At 44.0% G+C, this 26,017-nt stretch overlaps 1 protein-coding gene across 1 annotated transcript in view; it reads right to left on the bottom strand.

The window, feature by feature from the left end:
- The window catches only part of LOC110493946 (integrin alpha-5), a 59,615-nt gene that overhangs the window by 14,884 nt on the left and 18,714 nt on the right, over positions 1-26,017 (bottom strand). Inside the window, exons 2-17 of the mRNA XM_021568566.2 lie at positions 19,432-19,562; positions 14,593-14,693; positions 14,095-14,218; positions 13,850-13,911; positions 13,339-13,384; positions 12,574-12,699; positions 10,634-10,678; positions 10,043-10,086; positions 7,241-7,297; positions 4,217-4,269; positions 3,461-3,672; positions 3,007-3,198; positions 2,837-2,882; positions 2,485-2,598; positions 698-753; positions 160-320 (exon numbers count right to left, since the gene is read on the bottom strand). Coding sequence (XP_021424241.2) covers positions 160-320; positions 698-753; positions 2,485-2,598; positions 2,837-2,882; positions 3,007-3,198; positions 3,461-3,672; positions 4,217-4,269; positions 7,241-7,297; positions 10,043-10,086; positions 10,634-10,678; positions 12,574-12,699; positions 13,339-13,384; positions 13,850-13,911; positions 14,095-14,218; positions 14,593-14,693; positions 19,432-19,562 — 1,570 coding nt within the window. The remainder of the gene's footprint in view (positions 1-159; positions 321-697; positions 754-2,484; positions 2,599-2,836; positions 2,883-3,006; positions 3,199-3,460; positions 3,673-4,216; positions 4,270-7,240; positions 7,298-10,042; positions 10,087-10,633; positions 10,679-12,573; positions 12,700-13,338; positions 13,385-13,849; positions 13,912-14,094; positions 14,219-14,592; positions 14,694-19,431; positions 19,563-26,017) is intronic.

The following is a 26,017-nucleotide window of genomic DNA, read 5'->3' as shown; positions in this document are numbered from 1 at the left end:
TTCCAACGCGTCTTTGAACATTCCTATAACACTTTACCTAAAGCCTGCAGGTTTAATGCTTTATAACTTGGTTTAAGCACGTCCAAGTCTTTAAAATGCCTTATAGCAAGTATTTTCATATGTCTCCCAACATTTCTTTGAGTGTTTGAAGTGACTAACTCGCAGGTAGATGCGGGTGTCGTGACACGTTCGTCCTCCATTGGCCATGGTGATGGTCTTCCGTAGGCTGGGCTGTTGGCTATCCAGGAACAGAGTTCTCCTCACTGACGACTCCTTCTGGGTCTGCTTCAGATGGTCCAACTGTACCTCCACCACAAAACCTGCACCACACACACAGGGTGGGTTACATACACGTGCACACACACACACACACACGATAGAACACAGAACTATACTCACAAAAACAAACCCATTGAAACACACATGCATTTAATGTAATTACATAGTCAGCTATTGTGGATACACTAACACAATACACACAATTACAAATACCCATTCCCAACTCCCACATACTCAAACATAAACACACACTCACAAAACTTGCAAAGTTTCCCCTGTACTTACTCGATTGTCCTTTTATCTTAATCTTAACTGCTAAATTGACCACACTGAGTTCAGGCATATTTGTGGCCACACAAGGGAAGGTAATGGGGAACAGCTGTGTCGGGGTCTTTCAAAATGAAAACACTGGGCTCACCTAGATCAGCAGGGAGGTGCTTCCCATTGGCCGAGAGGCAGAAACTGAGGTTGACACTGGAGAGGGTGAAGACAGAGAAAAAATAGTGAGTGGGAGTATTTCAGTATACGGTATATCCAATAGATCCATATAGATACATACGGTGATAATATACAATACTACTTACTGCATTTTGAATGATGCATTCCATGTATAAAAAAAAATGCTACCTTTGAACAGATACCCTGTAATGGAAATCTATTAATCTTGTATTCAAGTTTGAACATATGATCAAGTAATAGGACTGGCCACCCCTCAGAGCCTGGTGCTTCTCTAGGTTTCTTCCTAGGTTCCTGCCTTTCTAGGGAGTTTTTCCTAGCCACCGTGCTTCTACATCTGCATTGCTTGCTGTTTGGGGTTTTAGGCTGGGTTTCTGTATAAGTACTTTGTGACATCTGCTGATGTAAAAATGGCTTTAAAAATCTATTTGATTTGATAGTAAGACATCGCTGAGAATTTTCATCTTATTGGTACATTTAATTTAAATGCATTCAATCTTCGCACAGAATTGAAGCCCAATTCAACCTCTCCCCTTTAATACAAATTACCCAAACTCTACAAGCAGAGGCAGAGAGTGTGTGTTTCATTATGAGAGGTGTGCATGCACATACTACATCAATATGCTCCACTGTAAATCTGTGCGTGTGCGTTTGAGTGTGTGTGGCCAACGGTCATCTGCCTGCGCACGTGTGAATGTGCGTGTGTGGGTGTGTCACCTCATGCATTCTGTGTCCTAGGCTGGTGTGCCAAATAATATGTCATTCAAAGTGAATGCCAACCCTCTCCACCCTTTCCTCTGTCCACAGCACCCCACCTCTACTCCTCCCTCTGCAGCTGCCTCCCCAAGTCTCCAAGCAACATAAACGGTAATCAAGACACAAACAAAAGCGACTTGTTCTGTACTAAAGGCAGATACCAAGATGCCAGCCACGAGTCATAACTTTCTCTGAAGAGTCTAAAAAATAATTCATGTTTTACTTTAATTTACGGAAGGAATTTTTGTGAGACTAAAAGTAGGAAACTGTTCCCTTGGCTTGGGCTCAGAATATAGACTTCGCCATTAAACCCTCACACTGGACCGGAGACTGGAAAAGCTTGTCAAACATGGTGTCATTTGACATTCTCAAGTGGTGAATACCGGACGTTTTGTCCATTGACATGGTTTAAGAGTGGAAAATGTACTACATAATATGTCTAGCGCTTGAATTTATATCGTTGCGGAAGATAGTTTCCCTCCTATCAAGGTTGGTCTGTATGAGGCTATAGTAATATCCTAGTCAATAATAGTGGTGGTGTCCGGGAAGTACAATTGACATGTTACTGATAGGTTGATTTTTTTTTGTTGCTGTACAAGGGCACTCTCAAAATGAAGTGTTACCGGCTAAGCTTAACTTCACAAAGATCTTAACCCATGGAATATCAGCAGTGTTTCAACCAATCATATCTATTTGAAAAGGAAAAAGTATGTACAAATGTGTTATCTTAATTTGATCAATCTGTTGTCACACAGAATCTTCCTGCGCCTCAGGAAATACAAATTGTAGTGTATTCAAGGTTTTAAAAGGCTTCTAAAGGGTGTAATTTACACTTCAACATGTCATACTTTATTTGCCCTATTTAAAAATGTATCAAACCCTACAAAAATGTCCATAATCCACATAATAATTTACATTTCCCATTGCTGCAGAATTATTTTCCTGCTGTGAGAAGCAGGGTCAAATTAAGACTGCACATCTGTATCAACATACCAGGACACAGAGATTGTCTCATTCCCATTGGACACCGTACAACTCTTCTCCTCTGGATTGATCATGGTAGGTTGCAGCATAAGAGAGGCACTGGCATTGACAATAGGCCGCGCCCTGATAGAAGAATAGCAACCAATTGGAAGACGTGATATGATTACCTTAAACAAAAGCTTTGATTCCAATACAAAAATAATTGTGTAATTCAAAATTACACAAAGGTCACATATAAAACAATTATTTGAGATGAAGGTACATGCTTAATTAAAATACAAATACAAAAATGGGGTGTAATTGGTCAGCTAGCTAATTTGCATGTACAATGAGCCAATAATGTTCTGGTGTGAGGATATACCTGTACAGAACAGCCTTGTCAACCCCAAAAGCACCTACGATGAGATCTGTACAAAGATGACCCCAAGATTAACACTAATTCAAGAACAATGTGATGCCTTATGAAATAGGAAAAGGCTAAATAATTTAAAACAAAATTGGGAAATTGGACTAAACCACTTTCTCTTTTACCTGGGTAGCCATTATGATCCAGATCTTTATTTCCGCGGAGGGCGTAGCCAAAACTGGCGGGGAAGGTGCCAGAGGCCCATTGGCCAGCTAGAGTCTGAGTGGGCATGTCCATCAGTCCACTGGCATGTCCATTATAGATGAGGACCAATCCCTGTTGGTCGTCTCCTCCAAAGGGACAGCCGATGGCAATATCTAAGTTAATCAACAGAGTTATGACACTTCAGGATAATGGTTTATCCCCACTCCCTCCGCCCTGATTTTAGTTATGTTCTGAACGATTGAAATGTATCACATATTCTTTTGTGCGGCCTTTAGGCATCAAATGGAGAAAACTAAGGAAAGGTACTACCTGAACTTGTCCAATATCAAATCCTAATTTTAGTTTTTCCATTGCAAAATGTTTTGCTACAGTGTTCATTAATGAACATGACCCAAGCTTTTCCAGAGTTCTCACCGTTGAAGCCATCCTGGTTGAGGTCTCCCAGTGGGGCCAGCGAGCTGCCAAACCTCCCGAAGGCCTGGGTCCCCCCCAGGTGGGGCAGCCTGGGTTCAAACAGCAAGGGTCGCCGCTGCAGGTACACATAGACACGGCCCACCTCCTCCCAACGCAGTCCGTTGGAACCCCTCTGCATGAACATGGGAGCTCCCACCACAAGGTCTTCCATCCTGGGGAAGAGAGAGGAGAGAGGAAGAGATAATGTGTGCTCATTCAGTCAACACGGTTATATGGTAATTGTGACAGCCCTAGAGAGGAGAGATAAATAACTCCAGATAGTTGAACTTTACTTCTCCTGATTTACAATGGACTAGTACTTTAGGTCAAATCAAGGCCTCTAAAGTTGAGCTAGCATGCATTAGTGTAGTAAGTGTGATGTCCTGAGTTTCCTGACTATGAGTCTAATAGGATAGGGGAAGCGGAATTGGCCAATAGAGAACCTTGAAAGCAGGAGAAAGGAAGTGTAGGAGTAGCTACTGTATGACAAGGAATTTTCATGACACACGACAGAGGGAAGTTCATGACCATTGGATCTTCTGAAATACTGTATTTCACCTCCTTGCTCTCCATCTCTCTCTCTCTCTCCTTTCTCCCTTGTTTGCATACATTGTCTGTCCAAGTCTGTCTGTCCAAGTCTGTCTGTCCAAATCTTGCCTTAATCTCTTTATCCCTCTTTCCATCGCTCCCTCCTTCTCTCCACGCTAGCTCACTCACCCGTCGTTGTTGATGTCCGTGGCTGCCACTGCGTAGCCGAAATAGGACCCCATCTGGAAGACATTAAAGCAGACAGAGTTAGCGTGTAATCACACCGGGGGGCATAGTATCACTCTCTCTCTCTCTTCTCTCTCTCTCTACTTCTCTCTCTTATATCCCCTCGCCCTAGAAGCCTTCCTCTTCAATCAGGCCCCCCAAATCCATCCCCCTCTTTTCTCTCTGTTTTCTCTAAGCTCAGTGCCAGAGCTTCTGTACGTTTACATGAGAGGTAGAAGGAGGTAGGCATTCGGAGGAGGTGGGGGACTCAAGCTGCTATAGGCATCTCAGAGAGAGAGGGAGGATCGGTCACTCAGTGTCGTTATCTTTGACGATTCTATATTATGCCATAAATGATGAACTATTGTCAAGAGTTTTATAGCACAGCTATTACCCCCTGGTGAATGACTTCACCAGACTAATCGACAATGCACAGTATGGTGGTCCTTCTGTAAATCTGAGAGGTAGTGATGTTAGAGCTACTGTAGTGTAGCTACCATAACCCAACACATAGCGACCTCGTCCAAAGTTTTGGATCTCTTGGCGTAATCGGCTAAGGTGTTGGGTTGACAGTCCCTGGACCTGGGTTGGAGTCCCGGTCTGAGCTACCCCCCGAATTCGCAGCAGTATACTCGAACCAGCAAGATCAATTTCATGGTATGGCTACTTGTATAGAGACATGTAAATGTATGGCACGGAGACATTGTTTACACAGCTTTGTTTACACAGCTGAGTCCGACAGTGCAGTCCAAAGCACTCATGTGGAGACTAGTCAACCTAAAGAGACCGTCAAATCAAATCCAGCCAGGAGTTTATTTCAGATCGTTCTCACTATGCAATAAGCAGTTAGCAGTCCGTTAGCAGCTTACACAGAACGTATACATACAAAGCACACATATGCATGTACAATAGTAGCTGTCTTGTTCATCAGCCATGGAGAATTTAGAAGACTACAGGAGTAACATGCAATAACACATGTCACATATTCAAAACAATCCAGCAATTTAGCCAATGAGGAATCCGAACACTTTGGTACAATGGTGGGTTGGCATAAACAAGCTCCCCACCCCCTTATTTTGAAACACAAAATCGGATATTGAATGGGACTGAATTTTGTGTCTCCACAAGGTTAGTACAAGATGTACATGTGTGTGTGTGTACTTGGGTGTATGTGTGTCTACGTGTGTATGTGATTGCGTGATTCACAAGGTATGGAACACATAGGGCTTTGTGGGCTCACCTCTGACCCAGGGATAAAGCATTATCTCCTGGGGGCAAATTCCTTCAGCCCCCCTATATACAGTGCCTTGCGAAAGTATTCGGCCCCCTTGAACTTTGCGACCTTTTGCCACATTTCAGGCTTCAAACATAAAGATATAAAACTGTATTTTTTTGTGAAGAATCAACAACAAGTGGGACACAATCATGAAGTGGAACGACATTTATTGGATATTTCAAACTTTTTTAACAAATCAAAAACTGAAAAATTGGGCGTGCAAAATTATTCAGCCCCTTTACTTTCAGTGCAGCAAACTCTCTCCAGAAGTTCAGTGAGGATCTCTGAATGATCCAATGTTGACCTAAATGACTAATGATGATAAATACAATCCACCTGTGTGTAATCAAGTCTCCGTATAAATGCACCTGCACTGTGATAGTCTCAGAGGTCCGTTAAAAGCGCAGAGAGCATCACGAAGAACAAGGAACACACCAGGCAGGTCCGAGATATTGTTGTGAAGAAGTTTAAAGCCGGATTTGGATACAAAAAGATTTCCCAAGCTTTAAACATCCCGAGGAGCATAATATTGAAATGGAAGGAGTATCAGACTACTGCAAATCTACCAAGACCTGGCCGTCCCTCTAAACTTTCAGCTCATACAAGGAGAAGACTGATCAGAGATGCAGCCAAGAGGCCCATGATCACTCTGGATGAACTGCAGAGATCTACAGCTGAGGTGGGAGACTCTGTCCATAGGACAACAATCAGTTGTATATTGCACAAATCTGACCTTTATGGAAGAGTGGCAAGAAGAAAGCCATTTCTTAAAGATATCCATAAAAAGTGTCGTTTAAAGTTTGCCACAAGCCACCTGGGAGACACACCAAACATGTGGAAGCAGGTGCTCTGGTCAGATGAAACCAAAATTGAACTTTTTGGCAACAATGCAAGACGTTATGTTTGGCGTAAAAGCAACACAGCTGAACACACCATCCCCACTGTCAAACATGGTGGTGGCAGCATCATGGTTTGGGCCTGCTTTTATTCAGCAGGGACAGGGAAGATGGTTAAAATTGATGGGAAGATGGATGGAGCCAAATACAGGACCATTCTGGAAGAAAACCTGATGGAGTCTGCAAAAGACCTGAGACTGGGACGGAGATTTGTCTTCCAACAAGACAATGATCCAAAACATAAAGCAAAATCTACAATGGAATGGTTCAAAAATAAACATATCCAGGTGTTAGAATGGCCAAGTCAAAGTCCAGACCTGAATCCAATCGAGAATCTGTGGAAAGAACTGAAAACTGCTGTTCACAAATGCTCTCCATCCAACCTCACTGAGCTCGAGCTGTTTTGCAAGGAGGAATGGGAAAAAAATTCAGTCTCTCGATGTGCAAAACTGATAGAGACATACCCCAAGCGACTTACAGCTGTAATCGCAGCAAAAGGTGGCGCTACAAAGTATTAACTTAAGGGGGCTGAATAATTTTGCACGCCCAATTTTTCAGTTTTTGATTTGTTAAAAGAGTTTGAAATATCCAATAAATGTCGTTCCACTTCATGATTGTGTCCCACTTGTTGTTGATTCTTCACAAAAAAATACAGTTTTATATCTTTATGTTTGAAGCCTGAAATGTGGCAAAAGGTCGCAAAGTTCAAGGGGGCCGAATACTTTCGCAAGGCACTGTATACCCACATATGAAAATAGAGGCGCCAAAAGTCCAGTACAGCCTAGCCCCCTTGCTGTTAAGCAGATTTGCACCAACCTGTTCTCCGGTGAGGTTCAGCATGGATTTCAGGTCTGTTCCATTGAGTATGGACACCTGCATTGAGAGAGTTTAGAAAAAACCTTCAGTTATCAACCATGATTGTAGGAGAAATGAAAATGACATGAAAATGAATGAAAATGACATGCAATAATACTGTGGGTTGTAACTAGGGCTGTGGCGGTCATTCAATTTTGGCAGCCGGTGATTGTAAGCAAATAACTGCCGATCTCACTGTAATTTACCTTTAATTAACAAACACATTTAGCATCTCCTGCATGCCATGCATAGCCTACAAGCCACTGATGCAGACCTTTGGAACATCTACATTTGAAAAAGTCTAATAAATCAATATAATATAGCCTACACCATCACAATAAATCCATTATTTATTTGAGACAGGTCTAAAGAAACATGATATGAAAAAAATGTAGTATATTTCATAAGAACAGAATAGCATACTCTGCATTGTCCATATTTTAGGCGCTGATCTGACTATACCATATGGCTGTGGGCTACACTAGTTAATTTAGTAGACAAGATTTGCTTAGAATTCCGTGGAATTATTTAATAGTATGAAGAATACAATTGAACATAGCTGAATAAAATAGAAAGGATCTTTTCTAGAAATGATTTAAGGGAGTGCTCACATGCGGCTATTCTGTGTTGAGCGGTTAACAAAGAAACACGTACTCCTATATGCTAATTCAGAGTTATTAATGTAACTTTAGTTGTGATACCAATATTGGGCTCTATGTTAAGATTTTAATACATTCTAAGGCTGCATGATGGGACTCAAATGATGATTTGAAAAAAGTTGCATGAAAGGCATGAGCTCTGCTTTGTTTTTTTGCACAGGCTGTACACACTTGATAATGCACTTGATAATGCTTCGAATTTCCCGGCTGCATCCCCTTTGTGTGGCCATTATCCCCCTAAAAAAATATATGCCTTTTGAGGTCAGTGGCCGTTATGCCCTTGGGCTGAATATTATAATTATAATTCCCTTCTCCCCACTGCGTGCCAAAGCACCTCTCACTCACAAGGCTCTCAATCAAGTGATCGGGTCTTTCTCACAGGCTACAAGTGAAGACAGACACATCTGGGATGCAACTGCGCGCGTCCTTCTCCAATTCCGAGGCACATATTGAAGATATTGGAAGAACTGTCCACATTTACTTTTTGTCAGCCAACAAGACGAGTAGGCCTAACGAAGAGCAAAAGCACTAGCCTATGTACATAGTACAAAAGTTTACCTATTCTATTTTGTGCGAGAAATAAATATTCCAAGCATAGTCCAGGACAGTTGTGGGATGAGATAGATCCCAAATTAATACAATGACTAGCATAAAAAAACTGTTTTAAGCAATGCGCCTGATGCAACAGGTTAAAACGTTTAGCTTAAAATGTTGATAAACTTTTAGGCTATTTCTTCACATTATAAGCGCAGCAATGCGCACACGGCAGTAGGCTGGCTATAAGTGCGAATGTTCCATTAGCAGAAAAATACCATTCTCAAAAGTGACTACAAATTTGATTTTATTATAAAGGTGCATTTTGATGGTAAAAATTATCTTCCCCAAACTTGAAACTCACATGCTGCGTATCTATGCCAGTACGACTCTACAACCATTGTAAAGCGGATTAATGTGCTTCATTTTAAGAAGTTATTTGGCCACTTTAGTTGTGATACAAACCTTATCAAAACATATAGGGCTATGGGCTAGGCTACATGAGGTGTGGGACTAGGATTTGAAAAAGTCGGGAAAAAAGCATGCGCTGTTTCCTTTATGCTGGGCATCATTCACAAGTGATAATATATCATTCACAAGAGATAGGCTAATATTGTCACCCATCACACTATTCTTGATTTAACCGCGTCTTTACATATTCTAAATAATATAAGTGTGAAATTTGTTTTGATTTAGAACGGACCATTATCATGCACCTATCTCGAAACAGGGGCAGGGGAAAAAAGACATGTCATCTATGCACTTAAATAGCGAATGGAGGACGCTTTTCTCCGTGGTTTATTTTCATGCCAGCCAGGTAGGCTACACTACTGTTTTAAAGAGAAGCAATGTGCTTAATATTAGGTAGGTTGAGAAATAAATATAGTAGGCCTTGCCTATGGAACGCTGATGGGATCCTCCTCTTTTTAATAGAGGCCATCACTCTGTTTTCTTACTTAATTGCATAGCCTATAGAAATGTTGCGCAATATAAGCTCATGGGCTCTCATGAAGTGTTTGATTCGATTTTCGATTACATTTGCTTTGATGTCAGAGTGATTAGAGGGACAATAGAGTGTGGAGTACCAGGCACTTAGCAAGTTTGGTAGGCTACTAATGACCATCAGCCTCATCAGAGCTTGGAGAAGCCTAAATACCGTGACTCAACGGTAACATGGATTTTGACTGCCTTCTTGACTCGTGACGGCTAGTGTGGCGGTAATACGGACACCGCAACACATGCATTTATGAATATGTATGCACATCATTCTTGTATAAGAACATCTTTCTTTAAATCCCTCTCTTAATTCACTTCCAGAAGTATTACAATGTTATTGATGACAGCATTGCTGCGGTTAGAGCTTGCAAGAAAGGAATTTCACTGTACTTGTGCATGTGACATTGAAACATGAAACCTTTCCCGTTTTATATACTGCCGTTCTCTCACCCCCTCTTCTTCTTCACAGTAACATTCCTCTATGTCATCCTTAGGTCTTCCCTATGTCACCCCTCATTACCTTTCATCTAGAATGAATGATGAAATATGTATAAAATATGTGAGGACTCCTTACTAAACCATACAACATGAGTCCCTTGGGGACTCCCGTGACGAAATCTGCAAAGACAGAAAATGAGAAAGAGAGAAAGGAAGTTCAAGGGTTGAGGTCAAGCTAGGGCTAGGACTCCAGCCACTTCCAAATATGAACAACCAAGGGGTTAAAACATGGCTGATCATAAGCAGTGTTTCAAATATGAAAAGCTGAGGTTTGCTTGTTGCAGGTCTATGCCAATAATTCCATTCAATCTTAAAAGCTCAATGAACTGAGGTGATACGGCCAAGCACACCGTGCAAGTTTCTCATTTATTTTCAAATAAGCAGAACATCTTCATGTCGTAGCCTTGAGTGAGCTACTTAAGTACAGTAGACTCCAATGTCATGTGATTAGTAGGTTATTACATTGTGCTCTGATATTCTTCGGATATACTTGTGTGCTCTAATGACTAAAGCTCTAATGATTAGAGCACACAAGTATATTAGTGCACAGGGGACTTTAGATGGGCTTCCGACAGTTAACAACTATTAGACAGAATTATGGGGTAAGCAAACCCTAAGCCCAATCATGCGCAAGCCAGTCAGTTGGCGCCGTAAATATGACCCTCACCTTCAATATTATCTCCACTGAACTCCCCGCCGGCCACAGAGTAACCTGGAGAGAGAGAGAAAGAGATACAGACATACAGAGACAGAGAAACAGGCAGAGAGAGGAGGAACAGAGAGCGAGAGAGAGAGAGAGAGAGAGGGGGAGAGAGAGAGAGAATGGGAGAAAAATGATGGGTCAATAAGAGGGAGTAGTGCAATGTGAAATCGGGTAAGGCAACTACATAGTGCTCTGGTCAAAAGCAGTGCACTGTGAACTGAATAGGGTGTCATTTCAGACGCAGCTTCTGTCTAACACCTACAGTGCCTTGCGAAAGTATTCGGCCCCCTTGAACTTTGCGACCTTTTGCCACATTTCAGGCTTCAAACATAAAGATATAAAACTGTATTTTTTTGTGAAGAATCAACAACAAGTGGGGAACAATCATGAAGTGGAACAACATTTATTGGATATTTCAAACTTTTTTAACAAATCAAAAACTGAAAAATTGGGCGTGCAAAATTATTCAGCCCCCTTAAGTTAATACTTTGTAGCGCCACCTTTTGCTGCGATTACAGCTGTAAGTCGCTTGGGGTATGTCTCTATCAGTTTTGCACATCGAGAGACTGAATTTTTTCCCATTCCTCCTTGCAAAACAGCTCGAGCTCAGTGAGGTTGGATGGAGAGCATTTGTGAACAGCAGTTTTCAGTTCTTTCCACAGATTCTCGATTGGATTCAGGTCTGGACTTTGACTTGGCCATTCTAACACCTGGATATGTTTATTTTTTAACCATTCCATTGTTGATTTTGCTTTATGTTTTGGATCATTGTCTTGTTGGAAGACAAATCTCCGTCCCAGTCTCAGGTCTTTTGCAGACTCCATCAGGTTTTCTTCCAGAATGGTCCTGTATTTGGCTCCATCCATCTTCCCATCAATTTTAACCATCTTCCCTGTCCCTGCTGAAGAAAAGCAGGCCCAAACCATGATGCTGCCACCACCATGTTTGACAGTGGGGATGGTGTGTTCAGCTGTGTTGCTTTTACGCCAAACATAACGTTTGCATTGTTGCCAAAAAGTTCAATTTTGGTTTCATCTGACCAGAGCACCTTCTTCCACATGTTTGGTGTGTCTCCCAGGTGGCTTGTGGCAAACTTTAAACGACACTTTTTATGAATATCTTTAAGAAATGGCTTTCTTCTTGCCACTCTTCCATAAAGGCCAGATTTGTGCAATATACGACTGATTGTTGTCCTATGGACAGAGTCTCCCACCTCAGCTGTAGATCTCTGCAGTTCATCCAGAGTGATCATGGGCCTCTTGGCTGCATCTCTGATCAGTCTTCTCCTTGTATGAGCTGAAAGTTTAGAGGGACGGCCAGGTCTTGGTAGATTTGCAGTGGTCTGATACTCCTTCCATTTCAATATTATCACTTGCACAGTGCTCCTTGGGATGTTTAAAGCTTGGGAAATCTTTTTGTATCCAAATCCGGCTTTAAACTTCTTCACAACAGTATCTCGGACCTGCCTGGTGTGTTCCTTGTTCTTCATGATGCTCTCTGCGCTTTTAACGGACCTCTGAGACTATCACAGTGCAGGTGCATTTATACGGAGACTTGATTACACACAGGTGGATTGTATTTATCATCATTAGTCATTTAGGTCAACATTGGATCATTCAGAGATCCTCACTGAACTTCTGGAGAGAGTTTGCTGCACTGAAAGTAAAGGGGCTGAATAATTTTGCACGCCCAATTTTTCAGTTTTTGATTTGTTAAAAAAGTTTGAAATATCCAATAAATGTCGTTCCACTTCATGATTGTGTCCCACTTGTTGTTGATTTCTCACAAAAAAATACAGTTTTATATCTTTATGTTTGAAGCCTGAAATGTGGCAAATGGTCGCAAAGTTCAAGGGGGCCGAATACTTTCGCAAGGCACTGTATGAAGAAGTGGACCATGCTCACCCAGGTAACTGTCATCATAGCTCCCCTGCACCTGATGGGTCTGGATCTGTCCGGTAACAGAGAGCAGGAAGTAGGAAGGGTAGTAGGCCTTGACTATTTCCTTTGTGCTGGCTAAGATCAGCTGACCTGTGGGAAGGACGGATGGGGATAAGGGTCAGAGGTCAGGGGTAAAGACGAGCTGTGACTTTTGAACTTTGCCTTATGGGGTTTTAGCTGCAGTAAAATGACTGTTGAAGTTTGGCTCTGAGGATGGTCAAGGGCAATGCTTCTCAAACCTCTCCTTGGTGACCCCCAGACATTTCACACTTTTGTTGTAGCCCTGAACTAGCGCTCCTGCTTTACCTAGTCAAGGGCTTGATGATTAGTTGACAAGTGGAATCAGGTGTGCTAGCTCTGGAATGGATGAAATACATGGAACGGCTGGGGGTCCCCGAGGAGAGGTTTGAGAACCACTGGTCTAGGGGGTAACTTCGCCGCTTGGAAACCATATGTACGCGTCTGCGCAGGTTTCAATCCCGCTCCGTCGTTATGCTGACGTAAATAATATCTCTCTCGTGTCTCTCTACACTGTATCTGTCTTATAAAAAGGAAACGTTTGAAAGATTGGGAATTCCCAGCCTTTAAAGAAAAGGGGGGAAAACGAGTTGATGTATGGTTTTCTAGGCTAAACTGTATGCTATCTCTACGTCCTGTAGTTGAACCAATTCATATAAATCCACACATGGTCCCAATAGGATCCTATCATAAATCTAATAGTGCACTTACCTTGCCAGTAAAAGCTTCCTGGTCCTCCAAGAACAATCTTCCCATCCTGAAACAAACAGGAAAAACCACCACTCTGATGAGAACCTCAGGTATAAAGCAACCTTTTATCAAGAATATGTATAAGGGGCTTTCAGATATAACTCCATTTGAAGTCTTATGTCGCTAAACGTACAGAATTCATACAGTGTGGTGTTCCAGAAAAGCAGGATCCTTCAGTTAGCCAGCTAATTTTGATAAGCAGTCAAATATATCTCATGATTTACTGATTAATTTAGAAAGCTAAACTTGAATATAGGTTCTTGGCTGTCGAGTCAATTTACTCCATGCTAATTTCAAGTATATATTTCTCAAAAGGATGAAGTTATATCAGAATTTCTGGGACAGTTAGCTGGCTAACTCATTGATCCTGATTTCTGGAACAGCCTCCAAGACATAAGCCCCCATATAAAAAGTTCCCAGGATAATCGATTTTGAATTGTAATTGAACTGTTCCTTTTCCTCTTGAACATACCTTGGTGAAGTCAGCACTGAACCCGCCCTGACAGTAGCCCTGTCCGGCAGGACCATGTCTCTCTGAGATAAACGGAAGAGAAGCAGAACTTGACATCAGTGGTCAATTTACAAGGAAGTTCAAGTTGGAGTCAGGACTCAGCCCTCACACAACTCAAAGTCGTGGCTGCATGCCTTGGCACTACTTCATTCAATTGACTTTCAGGTACAGTATTTTGGATCAGGGTGTCATTTGTAGTACTGTACCTGTGCGACAGGGGGCGTACTCCACAAATGTCTTGAGGTTGTCCACGGAGAGGTAGCAAGTTCCTGTGACGTCAGAGAAGGGGGCGGCGTGTTCCGTTCTCCAGTAGTACCTCGGGGCACAAGCCTTGGACACATTCAAGAGAAGGGTATAGGGGTCAGGCAGGGTTGAAATTCAAAACAACACACAAGAAACTCTAATATCGTCTGTCAGATGCATTGTCTTCTGTCAGATGGCATCCTTCTAAAACCACTGTTGTGCTATCTGATGGAAGACAATGCCGTCAGATGTTCATAGGCATCACTGACACACTATGAAAAGCTTTTCATGACTGTGGGGCTATGGTCGACTTGTGACAGTAGTCAAATAATAAACAATATCAAAATACACATAAAATCATCAAATCAATCAAGTCCGTATTGGCTTTCTGATGATCAATTCTAACTGGACAGCTAGATTATGACCTAATTCTCTCTATCCCACAGAACCTAGTATCTTACCAGGACAGTGTTGCCATGGGAACGCACTGTCGCCCCAAACCACTGATGGGACTTGAACTCCACTTGGACGTCGACGTCATTGACATGGAAACGGCGATCTCCTGGAAGATGCCAAAGAAATGCACATTTACATTTATAATACAATACTTCTATGAATTTAATAGCCTAAAGTAGGGATGGGCGACTTTGATGGGTTGGGGGCAACAAAAAAATGTAACTCATCATGAGGGGCTTGCGGGTCTGCATACTCGTACATGCAGTCATAGCTGGCCTTTTGGGGGCCCTAAGTGAAATTTTGTTGGGGGGGGAACCTTGCGAGCAAAGCATTTTAGCAGCTCCCTTCTTGACAGAGGAGAGAAATGTACATTTTAGAGTTAATTTCCCACAATTCTACACATTTTACCATAGGGCGTAGAGACAATATTGCAGTTTAAAATATGTGCATTTTCCCACTAATGGTATGTTTCCACCAAAAGGACTAGCTGCAGACAGAAAGCAGTGCATGATAACTTAGCGCACACAAAATGTACCAATAAAAATATAAAGTTTAAATTGTTTCCATCGCATTTTCAACTTTACCGAGAGTTTTGTCACAAAAACAATTACGTTAAAATAGCAAATGTCCCTATTCTGGTCTTGGCACCTGTGCTCTAGCCAATTGCTCGCAGATACAGTGCGGGTGGACAGTTTGTGTTGTCTAGTCTACATGTTGAGATTATTATGGATAAGAGCGAGAATAGTTTTATTCGTCAAATGGCAGTCAAGCATCGATCATCGTGTCACCAGAATAGGACCCTCAATATTTCTTGGAAAGCGGCATCAAGCTCATCACTGTGCACTTTCATCACCCTGCGAAGTTCATAACTTATTTCATCTGTATCCTAATAAACTGCATGGTTTATCGAGTCATAGTGGAAGGACCACGCACTATATCATAGCGTGACTCCTTATTTGAGAGTAAAACTTCCAAACAACCATAGTGATTTCTACTGTAACTATGTCTCAACATGATCCCCCATGTCATCCCTGTTTGATGTTCCTGTCACATGTTAGATGGTTCCATGTGTGTCCTTGGGTTTTTAAGCGTTGCTGTTTTTATAACCTCCGTCTCCGAGCCTCAACTCTTAATCCATCTACCATGCTATTGGCAAACGTCAAACTGTTCAGCAGGACTTGGAACGCGTTTTTACTATAATCTAAACAGTTGTCCTTCGTAGTCTGGTCCCGGTTTTATGAAGGCGTGGGGGGGGGGGGGGGGGGGGGGTAAAACAGTCTCCTGTGACAGACAAAAACATTGAGCAGCTGGCTTTGAGAAAGTACACCCCAAAATATCTGGGTGGTAACATTAGGTCAAACTTACAGCATATATTAGTAATGTTGAGAGAGAATGAACACGAATGAGGACAAGCCTGGCTACGAACACCCTTAAATGTTCCTTAAAGGGATAGTTCACGCAAATTCATTAGAAAAACATGTGTCCTCAACTGCAGAGAGTCAATCTATAACGACACAGGACAAGAGCCAAATGCAGACACAGGAGGCAGATGGTTCGAGTCTCTGAGGCAGGCAAAAGTTCGTAAACCAGGTCAGAGTCAGATGGGTACAGGACGACAGGCAGGCTCGAGGTTCGGGCAGGCAGAATCGTAAGGCAGGCGGGCTCAGGGCAGCCAGAAAAGGTTGGAACCGGGAGGACTAGAAAACCAGGACTAGGCAATCAGGAGTACGGAAAACTACGCTGGTAGGCTTGACAAGACAAGACAAACTGGCAACAAACAAACAGAAACCACCGGTATAAATACACAGGGGATAATGGGAACAAATGGGAGACACCTGGTGGGGGATGGAGACAAGCACAAGACACGTGAAACAGATCAGGGTGTGAAACAATCCTGGCCAATAGACTACTTAGAAGGTAAGAAAAATCTGAACAAATGTAGAAATGTGGATGAACCATTCCTTTAATGCAGTAGACTTGGGTGTGTGGTTTGATTTATTTGTCTGACTCATGGATTTGACAGGTGACATTAACCTTCCCTAACCACTGCAATGCCCTGTCTGTCTGGCTGCTGGAGTCTGTACACACTATGCCTTTTGAACCCAGAGACCTGCATGGGAAAAGCTGCACTGCACAAAATTGGGAAAGGAAGTGCCTGGGGCAGTGTGTGTGTGTGTGTGTGTGTGTCTACTGTACCTGTACTGTCTGTGCAAAACGGCTGTCAGCTAATTTCCTGAATTCACATATCACATCAGCTGTGCCTTCAATTTGGAGAGTGTACATATTAGGGGGTGTGTGTGGGCATGACTGCATATGTAAGCCTGTGGATGTGTACATGTTTGTGTACATAGTTTGTGTTTGTAAGCAGTGCATGTGTCTATATTTGTGTACTTATAAACAGTTTAGGTACACGAGAATGCGTGCATCCAGTTTTTGTGTATGCATGTTTGTGTGTCTGAATATGTGTATCCAGTGTCTGTATGTGTCTATGTAATGTACAGTATGTATGTATGTGTGTGCACATGCGTTTGTTTGTGTGTGTGTGTCAGAGTATGTGTGTATGTGTATATGTAATGTGTAGTATGTGAGCATATGCGATAACGCACTCTCTGATCCTCAAACTGTGGACCTTATCACTTCCTGCTTATATCTGATGTGGCTGTGACTGCTTCACTGGCAGGGAGAGCTAGGGCAGGCAGCCCAGCCTTGTCCCCATAATGACTTTGGCCCAATGAGGTATAATAACAACTGGAGACCGAGTCCAAGATGTCCGCTCGTTGTTCTCAAAGATATCTACTCATGTTTGCATTCGCTGATTCATGGACCGTTTATATCCGGTTGCGTCCGGTTTATACGAACCGACAGGGCGTAGCAAGAGCAGCAGCGGCGTAATCACGTCATCCAAAAGCACGGCAGACATTGGATGAATAAAACATTTTAATATCTTCGGGCTGTGAGCGATGGGAAAAAAATTAGCCTCAAGCAACAATTATTTGAATAATTCAATGGATGTTTCGTGCACCATGACATTTTCAAATCTGATTTCTCTATGTGGTCGTGAATGGAAATTGTCTTCCTGGGCTGGAAGTAAACTGCAGTACCAAAGCAAAACTCTAAGAGCAGTCGTGACAGTGTTTCTAGACCGGAACCCTGGCCCATTGCTTTGACCTAATTAAAGTTACAATACTGGGCTTCAATCCAGGCAGGCAGGAAATCAACCAAAGTCCTGTGGAGACACTGGATGTAGTGGATACAGAGCTTTAACTAAACTTTACCTCAAACTAGGGGCTTTGGAAAGGGGGAAGATGAGACAGGGCTCACTCACTACTAAGCACAGGAGGAGAAACTTCAAAGAATGGTTTAAATAAAAACAGAGCACCGTTGGTGAAGAATCTCGAAGCCTGGCAGAGAGGTTTGCCACTTATAACCTCAGGGTCATCATAGCCAGTGAGCTCACTAATAGAAGCCTTATTCTTTAATGGCTGAAGACACATTTTTCTGTATATACAATCCAACTAACTGGAGGTATGCTATGAAAGCTTTGCGATATACATTCTTTGTAAAAATGTACGTATGAAACCTTTGTGACACCTGACGTTAACATTGTTAATCGGGTAATTCCTTAGACGTTTGTATTAGACGTTTGTACAAGGAAATACAATGCTGGGGTGGCAGGTAGCCTAGTGCTTAGAGCTTTGGACTAGTAACCGAAAGGTTGCAAGATCGAATCCCTAAGCTGACAAGGTAAAAAAGTCTGTCATTCTGCCCCTGAACAAGGCAGTTAACCCACTGTTCCTAGGCCGTCATTAAAAATAAGAATTTGTTCTTAACTGACTTGCCTAGTTAAATAAAGGTAAAATAAATAAATGTTGCAGTGCTGTATCATGAATACAGTCACATGTAAATGCCGTTGTTCTGCCCGAAATGATAGCAGAGCCTTGCGCACCTTATCACTTTTATAAAACTGTTACCAACATATTAAAATAACAATGAATTACATATTTTCATTAGAACTTTATTTTGATAAGTCAATTGATACCATTTAATTATTTCACCAAAATATAGTCGGGACAAAAATCTGGTTGTTAGTTATTTTGGCCATATCGCTACAGACGTGAAAGGACTGGTCGTCAGTACTAAACAAAATGGTTGCTATGCAGGCTGGATAACGTTCTTGTCACTTGCTAGCTAGTTAGCTAGCCAACTTCAGCTAACTCAGTCACGTCGAACATTGAACCTGGAATGACAGTACACAAGCTGGATTTTTCTTTGTTTGAGCTTTTTTTCTATTGGTATTTACTTGGATATATCCATGATAATGTCGTTGATGAGTGATTTCGACTGGCGTAGAAAAAGTTGTTTTGTCTCAGAGATCCGATATTTCAAAAGTGAAACATTGTTCCCTGAAGTCAGACTTGCAAACAGTGAGGCTTATATTAACCCCCGCTGTACAAAACTAAATGCTAGGCTGGAAGCAAGGGTAAATATTGTGCGAGTTGAAATAAATACAATCAATGATTTGGACAGCAACATGAACATGATATTCGTATGGAGGTGCAGTGATAATTTTCAGATGGAACTGTTAGCAGGCATAGATGTGTCAGAATGCTGCTCGTCCAATCAGCATCCAGGATCCAAACAACCAGTTTTCTAATGAATGGTAAAGTAATTCTCCTCATCCCCTCAAACAGGTTAAATAATCAACAAATGAATTTACTCAAATGGCTTTGATCTGAGATGGAATAGCTGAGAGATACACACAGTGGATAGTTGACACGTTAGCACTACGGTAGGGCTACTCATTCACTACTAATTCCATCAGGTTATTCAGTCAGGTATTTTACCTTCATTGTCAAAGTGGACGACACTGCAATTCGATTGGCCCTGGCTCCAGGGACATAAGTACACAGATCCACCTTCGTTGACATTCGGTTGGCTGGTGTTAGCTTTGGGAGCACCAATCAGAATGCTGACACTATAAAGTTAAAATAGAACACAAAAACACAACATTAGTGCACAGCTGGGCAAAAATACAGCATCCAAAAATAACAAGTGGGAGAACAGGAAGCATAAACAGTTGAGTCATATAGCAGACACTATTATCCAGAGCAACTTACAGGAGCAATTAAGGTTATGTGCCTTGCTCAAGGGCACATCAGCAGATTGTTCACCAAATTGGCTTGGGGTTTCAAACCAACGAGCTTTTGGTTACTGGCCAAACACTCTTAACCGCTAGGCTACCTGCCGCCCCAAGTAATTATTTTTTTATGATTTGGCTACATACCCTTCATGGATCAGTGCATTCAGATGGTATTCAGACCCCTTCACTTTTTTTCACATTTTGTTACGTTACAGCCTTATTCTAAAATTGATACAATTACTTTTTTTGTCATCAATCAACAAACTATACCCCAAATGACAAAGCGAAAACAGGTTTTTTTGAAGTGTGCAAATTTATTAAAACAATAAAACAGAATTACCTTATTTACATTAAGTATTCAGACCTTTGCTGTGAGACTCAAAATTGAGCTCAGGTGCATCCTGTTTCCATTGATCATCCTTGAGTTGTTTCCACAACTTGGAGTCCACCTGTGGTAATTCATTTGATTGGATATGATTTGGGAAAGGCACACACCTGTCTGTATAAGGTCCCACAGATGACAGTGCATGTCGAACCAAAAACCATGCCATGAGTTCAAGGAATTGTCCGTGGAGCTCCGAGACAGGATTATGTCGAAGCACAGATCTGGGAAAGGGTACCAAAAGATTTCTGAAGCATTGAAGGTCGCAAGAACCCAGTTTGGAACTTCTTAGAGCTGGCCACCCGGCCAAACTGATCACTCGGGGGAGAAGGGCCTTGGTCAGGGATGTGACCAAGAATATGATGGTCACTCTGACAGAGCTCCAGAGTTCCTCTGTGGAGATGGGAGAACTTTCCAGAAGGACAACCATCTCTGCAGCACTCCACCAATCTGGCCTTTATGGTAGAGTGGCCAAACGGAAGCCACTCCTCAGTAAAAGGCACATGACAGCCTACTCGGGAGTTTGCCAAAAGGCACCTAAACGACTCTCAGACCATGACAAAAAAGATTCTCTGGTCCTGATGAAACCAAGATTGAACTCTTTGGCCTGAATGCCAAGTGTCACGTCTGGAGGAAACCAGGCACCGCTCATTATCTGGCCAATACCATCCTTACGGTGAAGCATGGTGGTGGCAGCATCATGGGGATGTTTTTCAATGGCAGGGACTGGGAGACTAATCAGGTTTGAGGGAAAGATAAACAGAGTAGAGAGATTAGAGTAGAGAGATTCTTGATGAAAACCTGCTTCAGATTTCTCAGGACCTCAGACTAAGGCGAAGGTTCACATTCCAACAACGACCCTAAGCACACCGCCAAGACAACGCAAGAGTGGCTTCGGGACAAGTCTCTGAATGTCCTTGAGTGGCCCAGCCAGAGCCCGGACTTGAACCTGATTGAACATCTATGGAGAGACCTGAAAATAGCTGTGCAGCGACGCTCCCCATCCAAGCTGACGGAGCTTGAGAGAATCTGCAGAGAAGAATGGGAGAAACTCCACAAATACAGGTGTGCCAAGCTTCTAGCGTCATACCCAAGAAGACTCAATGAGGTAGTCACTGCCAAAGGTGCTTCAAAAAAGTACTGAGTAAAAGGTCCATTATTTTTATTTTCCTTATGGGCAAACATTTCTAAAAAACTGTTTTGCTCTGTCATTATGTGGTAATGTGTGTAGATTGATGAGGGGGGAAAAACGATTTAATCAATTTTAGAATAAGGTGTTAACGTAACAAAATGTGGAAAAAGTGAAAGGGTCTGAATACCTTCAGATAGGTCAGAGATCCAATCCCACCCAAAATACAGTTGTAAGCCTTTCACAAAGCATTTTGAAGAGGTATTGCTGATCTAGGATCTGGTTCTCGCCTATATTTTGCATTATGATCTGAAAGGCAAAACTGATTTTTTGATCAGCACTTCTACTCTGAGGCCATTTGTGAATACAAGGATCCTCTCTATGCAGTGTGAGCATCACCCTCATTTTAGAGGTCCCTCAACTCTCATTTTAGAGGTGCCCTATCATTATCATCATCATCACCAATCTGTCTTAACCTTCCCCATTAGATCCGTTTCAGGAAATAGACTTGCGTAACTAAGGTTATCATTTGGGAAGTTGTTGAAAGAGCAGATGATGACAGTACTGAATCTGGGGAAAAGATAAAGGACAAAGGGCAGATCATAGCAAAGGCTAGTTCTTATCTCCATCAACTCTACTGGACTGATAGAGGGAGGAAAAGGGTGAGGGGGTAGAAGAGAGAGCGAAGGTGGGAGAAACAGGAAACACATTTTTGGGGGGCGGGGAGGGGGGGGGGGTAGATCAGCTTTAATATAGCTTTAATATTGCAGATAGATTGTAGATTCCATCTGTCACGTTGTGACCTTTATTTCCTTTGTTTTGTCATTATTTAGTATGGTCAGGGCGTGAGTTGGGTGGGCAGTCTATGGTTGTTTTTCTATGATTTGGGTATTTCTATGTTTCGGCCTAGTATGGTTCTCAATCAGAGGCAGGTGTCATTAGTTGTCTCTGATTGAGAATCATACTTAGGTAGCCTGGGTGTCACTGTGTGTTTGTGGGTGATTGTTCCTGTCCCTGTGTTTGTTGTCACAGGATAGGCTGTATAGGTTTTTCACGTTCCGTTTGTTGTTTTGGAGAGTTAAGTTATTTCATGTATCGTTCATTTTCCATTAAAGAAACATGAGTAACCACCACGCTGCTTTTTGGTCCGCTTCTCCTTCTACAGACGAACGTCGTTACAGAATCACCCACCAACCAAGGACCAAGCGGCGTGGTAAACAGAGGCAGCAGCAACAGCAGCAGCAGGAGAAGCGACTGGTGCAGCAGGAGCAACAGCAGCAGCAGCAAAAGCAGCAGCAGGAGGAGCAACAGCAGCAGCAGCAAAAGCAGCAGTGGGAGAGGCTGCACTACTTGGAGAGATGGACTTGGGAGGAGATTCTAGACGGGAAAGGACCCTGGGCAGAGCCAGGAGAATATTGCCGCCCCAAGGCCGAGCTGGAGGCAGCAAAAGCAGAGAGGCGGCATTATGAGGAACTAGCACGGCAGAGCGGATGGAAGCCTGAGAGTCAGCCCCAAAAATGTATTGGGGGGGGCTAACAGGGAGTGTGGCTATGCCAGGTAGGAGACCTGTGCAAACTCCCTGTGGTTACCGGGGGGCTAGAGAGAGCGGGCAGGCACCTTGTTATGCTTTGGAGCGCACGGTGTCCCCAGTGCGGGTGCACAGCCCGGTGCGGTACATTCCAGCTCCGCGTATCGGCCGGGCTAGAGTGGGCATCGAGCCAAGTGCCATGAAGGCTCTACGCATCTGGTCTCCAGTGCGTCTCCTTGGGCCGGCTTACATGGCACCAGCCTTGCGCACGGTGTCCCCGGTTCGCCTGCATAGCCCAGTGCGGGCTATTCCACCTCGCCGCACTGGCAGGGCGACCGGGACCATTCAACCGGGTAAGGTTGGGCAGGCTCGGTGCTCAAGAGCTCCAGCGAGCCTGCACGGCCCAGTCTATCCGTCACCACCTCCACGCACCAGCCCTCCGGTGGCAGCCGGAGGGCATCTGGCAAATGTTTAACAACCATACCTGGTGCAAAAAGACTCCTTTATTATTAAGACACTATTCACAGTGTCACGTTCTGACACCCCCGTATCAGGCTGTCTCTCCGGCCCATCCTTACAGGGGCTCCCTCCTCTCCAGCGCTGCCGGAGTCTCCCACCTCTCCGGCACTACCAGAGCCTTCCTGCACTCCAGCGCTGCCGGAGTCTCCCGCCTCTCCGGCGCTACCAGAGCCTTCCTCCTGTCCAGCGCTGCCGGAGTCTCCCGCCTGTTCGGCGCTACGAGAGCTACTCAGTCCGGCGCTTCCAGAGCCTTCCTCCTCTCCAGCGCCGCCAGTGCCGCCCATCTGCCCAGCGCCGCCAGTGCCGCCCGTCTGCCCAGTGCCGCCCGTCTGCCCAGCGCCGCCAGTGCCGCCCGTCTGCCCAGCGCCGCCAGTGCCGCCCGTCTGCCCAGCGCCGCCAGTGCCGCCCGTCTGCCCGGAGCCGCCAGTGCCGCCCGTCTGCCAGGGGCCGCCAGTGCCGCCAGTCTGCCAGGGGCCGCCAGTGCCGCCCGTCTGCCAGGGGCCGCCAGTGCCGCCAGTCAACCAGGGGCCGCCAGTCAGCCAGGGGCCGCCAGTGCCGCCAGTCAGCCAGGGGCCGCCAGTCAGCCAGGGGCCGCCAGTAAGCCAGGGGCCGCCCGAGCAGCTGCCCCTCTGTCCCGAGCAGCTGCCGCCCCTCTGTCCCGAGCAGCTGCCTCCCCTCTGTCCCGAGCAGCTGCCTCCCCTCTGTCCCGAGCAGCTGCCTCCCCTCTGTCCCGAGCAGCTGCCTCCCCTCTGTCCCGAGCAGCTGCCTCCCCTCTGTCCCGAGCAGCTGCCCCTCTGTCCCGAGCAGCTGCCCCTCTGTCCCGAGCAGCTGCCCCTCTGTCCCGAGCAGCTGCCCCTCTGTCCCGAGCTTCTGCCCCTCTGTCACGAGCTTCTGCCCCTCTGTCCCGAGCTGCCCTTCTGTCCAGTGGGGTCATTGAGAGGGGTGGCCATGGTTAGAAAGCCACGGAGGCGGACAATAAGGCGGACTAAGACAATGGTGAAGTGGGGTCCGCGTCCCGCGCCAGAGCCGCCACCGCGGACAGACGCCCACCCACACCCTCCCCTATAGGTTAAGTTTTTGCGGCCGGAGTCCGCACCTTTGGGGGGGGGGGGGGGGGTACTGTCACGTTCTGACCTTTATTTCCTTTGTTTTGTCATTATTTAGTATGGTCAGGGCGTGAGTTGGGTGGGCAGTCTATGGTTGTTTTTCTATGGTTTGGGTATTTCTATGTTTCGGCCTAGTATGGTTCTCAATCAGAGGCAGGTGTCATTAGTTTTCTCTGATTGAGAATCATACTTAGGTAGCCTGGGTGTCACTGTGTGTTTGTGGGTGATTGTTCCTGTCCCTGTGTTTGTTGTCACAGGATAGGCTGTATAGGTTTTTCACGTTCCGTTTGTTGTTTTGTAGAGTTAAGTTATTTCATGTATCGTTCATTTTCCATTAAAGAAACATGAGTAACCACCACGCTGCTTTTTGGTCCGCTTCTCCTTCTACAGACTAACGTCATTACACCATCAATGTAATTGTCTGCATCATTTCCAATCCCCCATATATTTTTGTGTAAATATATACAGTACCAGTTTTTTTGATTGTGGAGGACAGGTCATCTGATGCAGCACTTCATCACTCTCCTTCTTGGTCAAATAGCCCTTATACAGTCTGGAGGTAGGTTTTGTGTCATTGTCCTTTTGAAAATCAAATGATAGTTCCACCAAGCGCAAATCAGATGGGATGGTGTATCACTGCAGAATGCTGTGGTAGCCATGCTGGTCAAGTGTACCTTGAATTGTAAATAAATCACAGACAGTGTTACCAGCAAAGCACTGTCACACCTCCACCTCCATGCTTCACGGTGGGAACCACACATGCGGAGATCATCCGTTCACCTACTCTGCGTCTCATAAAGACAAGGCGGTTGGAACCAAAAATCTAAAATTTAGACTCATCAGACCGAAGGACAGATTTACACAGGTCTAATGTCCCTTGCTCCTGTTATTTTGCCCAAGCAAGTCTCGTTTTCTTATTGCTGTCCTTTAGTAGTGGTTTCTTTGCAGCAATTCGACCATGAAGGGCTAATTTGGTCTCCTCTGAACAGTTGATGTTAAGATATGTCTGTTACTTGAACTCTGTGAAACATTTATTTGGGCTGCAATCTGAGGTGCAGTTAATTGCTGTTTTCTGAGTCTGGAAACTCTAATGAACGTATCCTTTGCAGCAGAGGTAACTCTGGGTCTTCCTTTCTTGTGGATGTGTCCTCATGAGAGCTAGTTTCTTCATAGCGCTTGATGGTTTTTGCGACTGCACTTGAAGAAACTTTCAAAGTTCTTGAAATGATGGACTGTCATTTCTCTTTGCTTATTTGAGCTGTTCTTGCCATAATATGGACTTTGTCTTTTACCAAATAGGGATATCTTCTGCATAGCAACCCTACCTACCTGGAACGAATTGCAAAAATCTCTGAAGCTGGAGACTCACATCTCCCTCACTAGCTTTAAGCACCAGCTGTCAGAGCAGTTTACAGATCACTGCACCTGTACTTAGCCTATCTGTAAACAGCCCATCTATCCACCTACCTCATCCCCATACTGGTACTTATTTATTTATTTTGCTCCTTTGCACCCCAGTATCTCTACCTGCACATTCATCTTCTGCCGATCTACCATTTCAGTGTTTAAATGCTATATTGTAATTACTTCGCCACCATGGCCTATTTATTTCCTTAACTTACCTCA

Source organism: Oncorhynchus mykiss, chromosome 17 (genome assembly GCF_013265735.2).
Source record: "Oncorhynchus mykiss isolate Arlee chromosome 17, USDA_OmykA_1.1, whole genome shotgun sequence".
Taxonomy (NCBI): domain Eukaryota; kingdom Metazoa; phylum Chordata; class Actinopteri; order Salmoniformes; family Salmonidae; genus Oncorhynchus; species Oncorhynchus mykiss.
The sequence above is the reverse complement of the archived record's forward strand: the minus strand, read 5'-3'. Positions and strand labels throughout refer to the sequence as shown.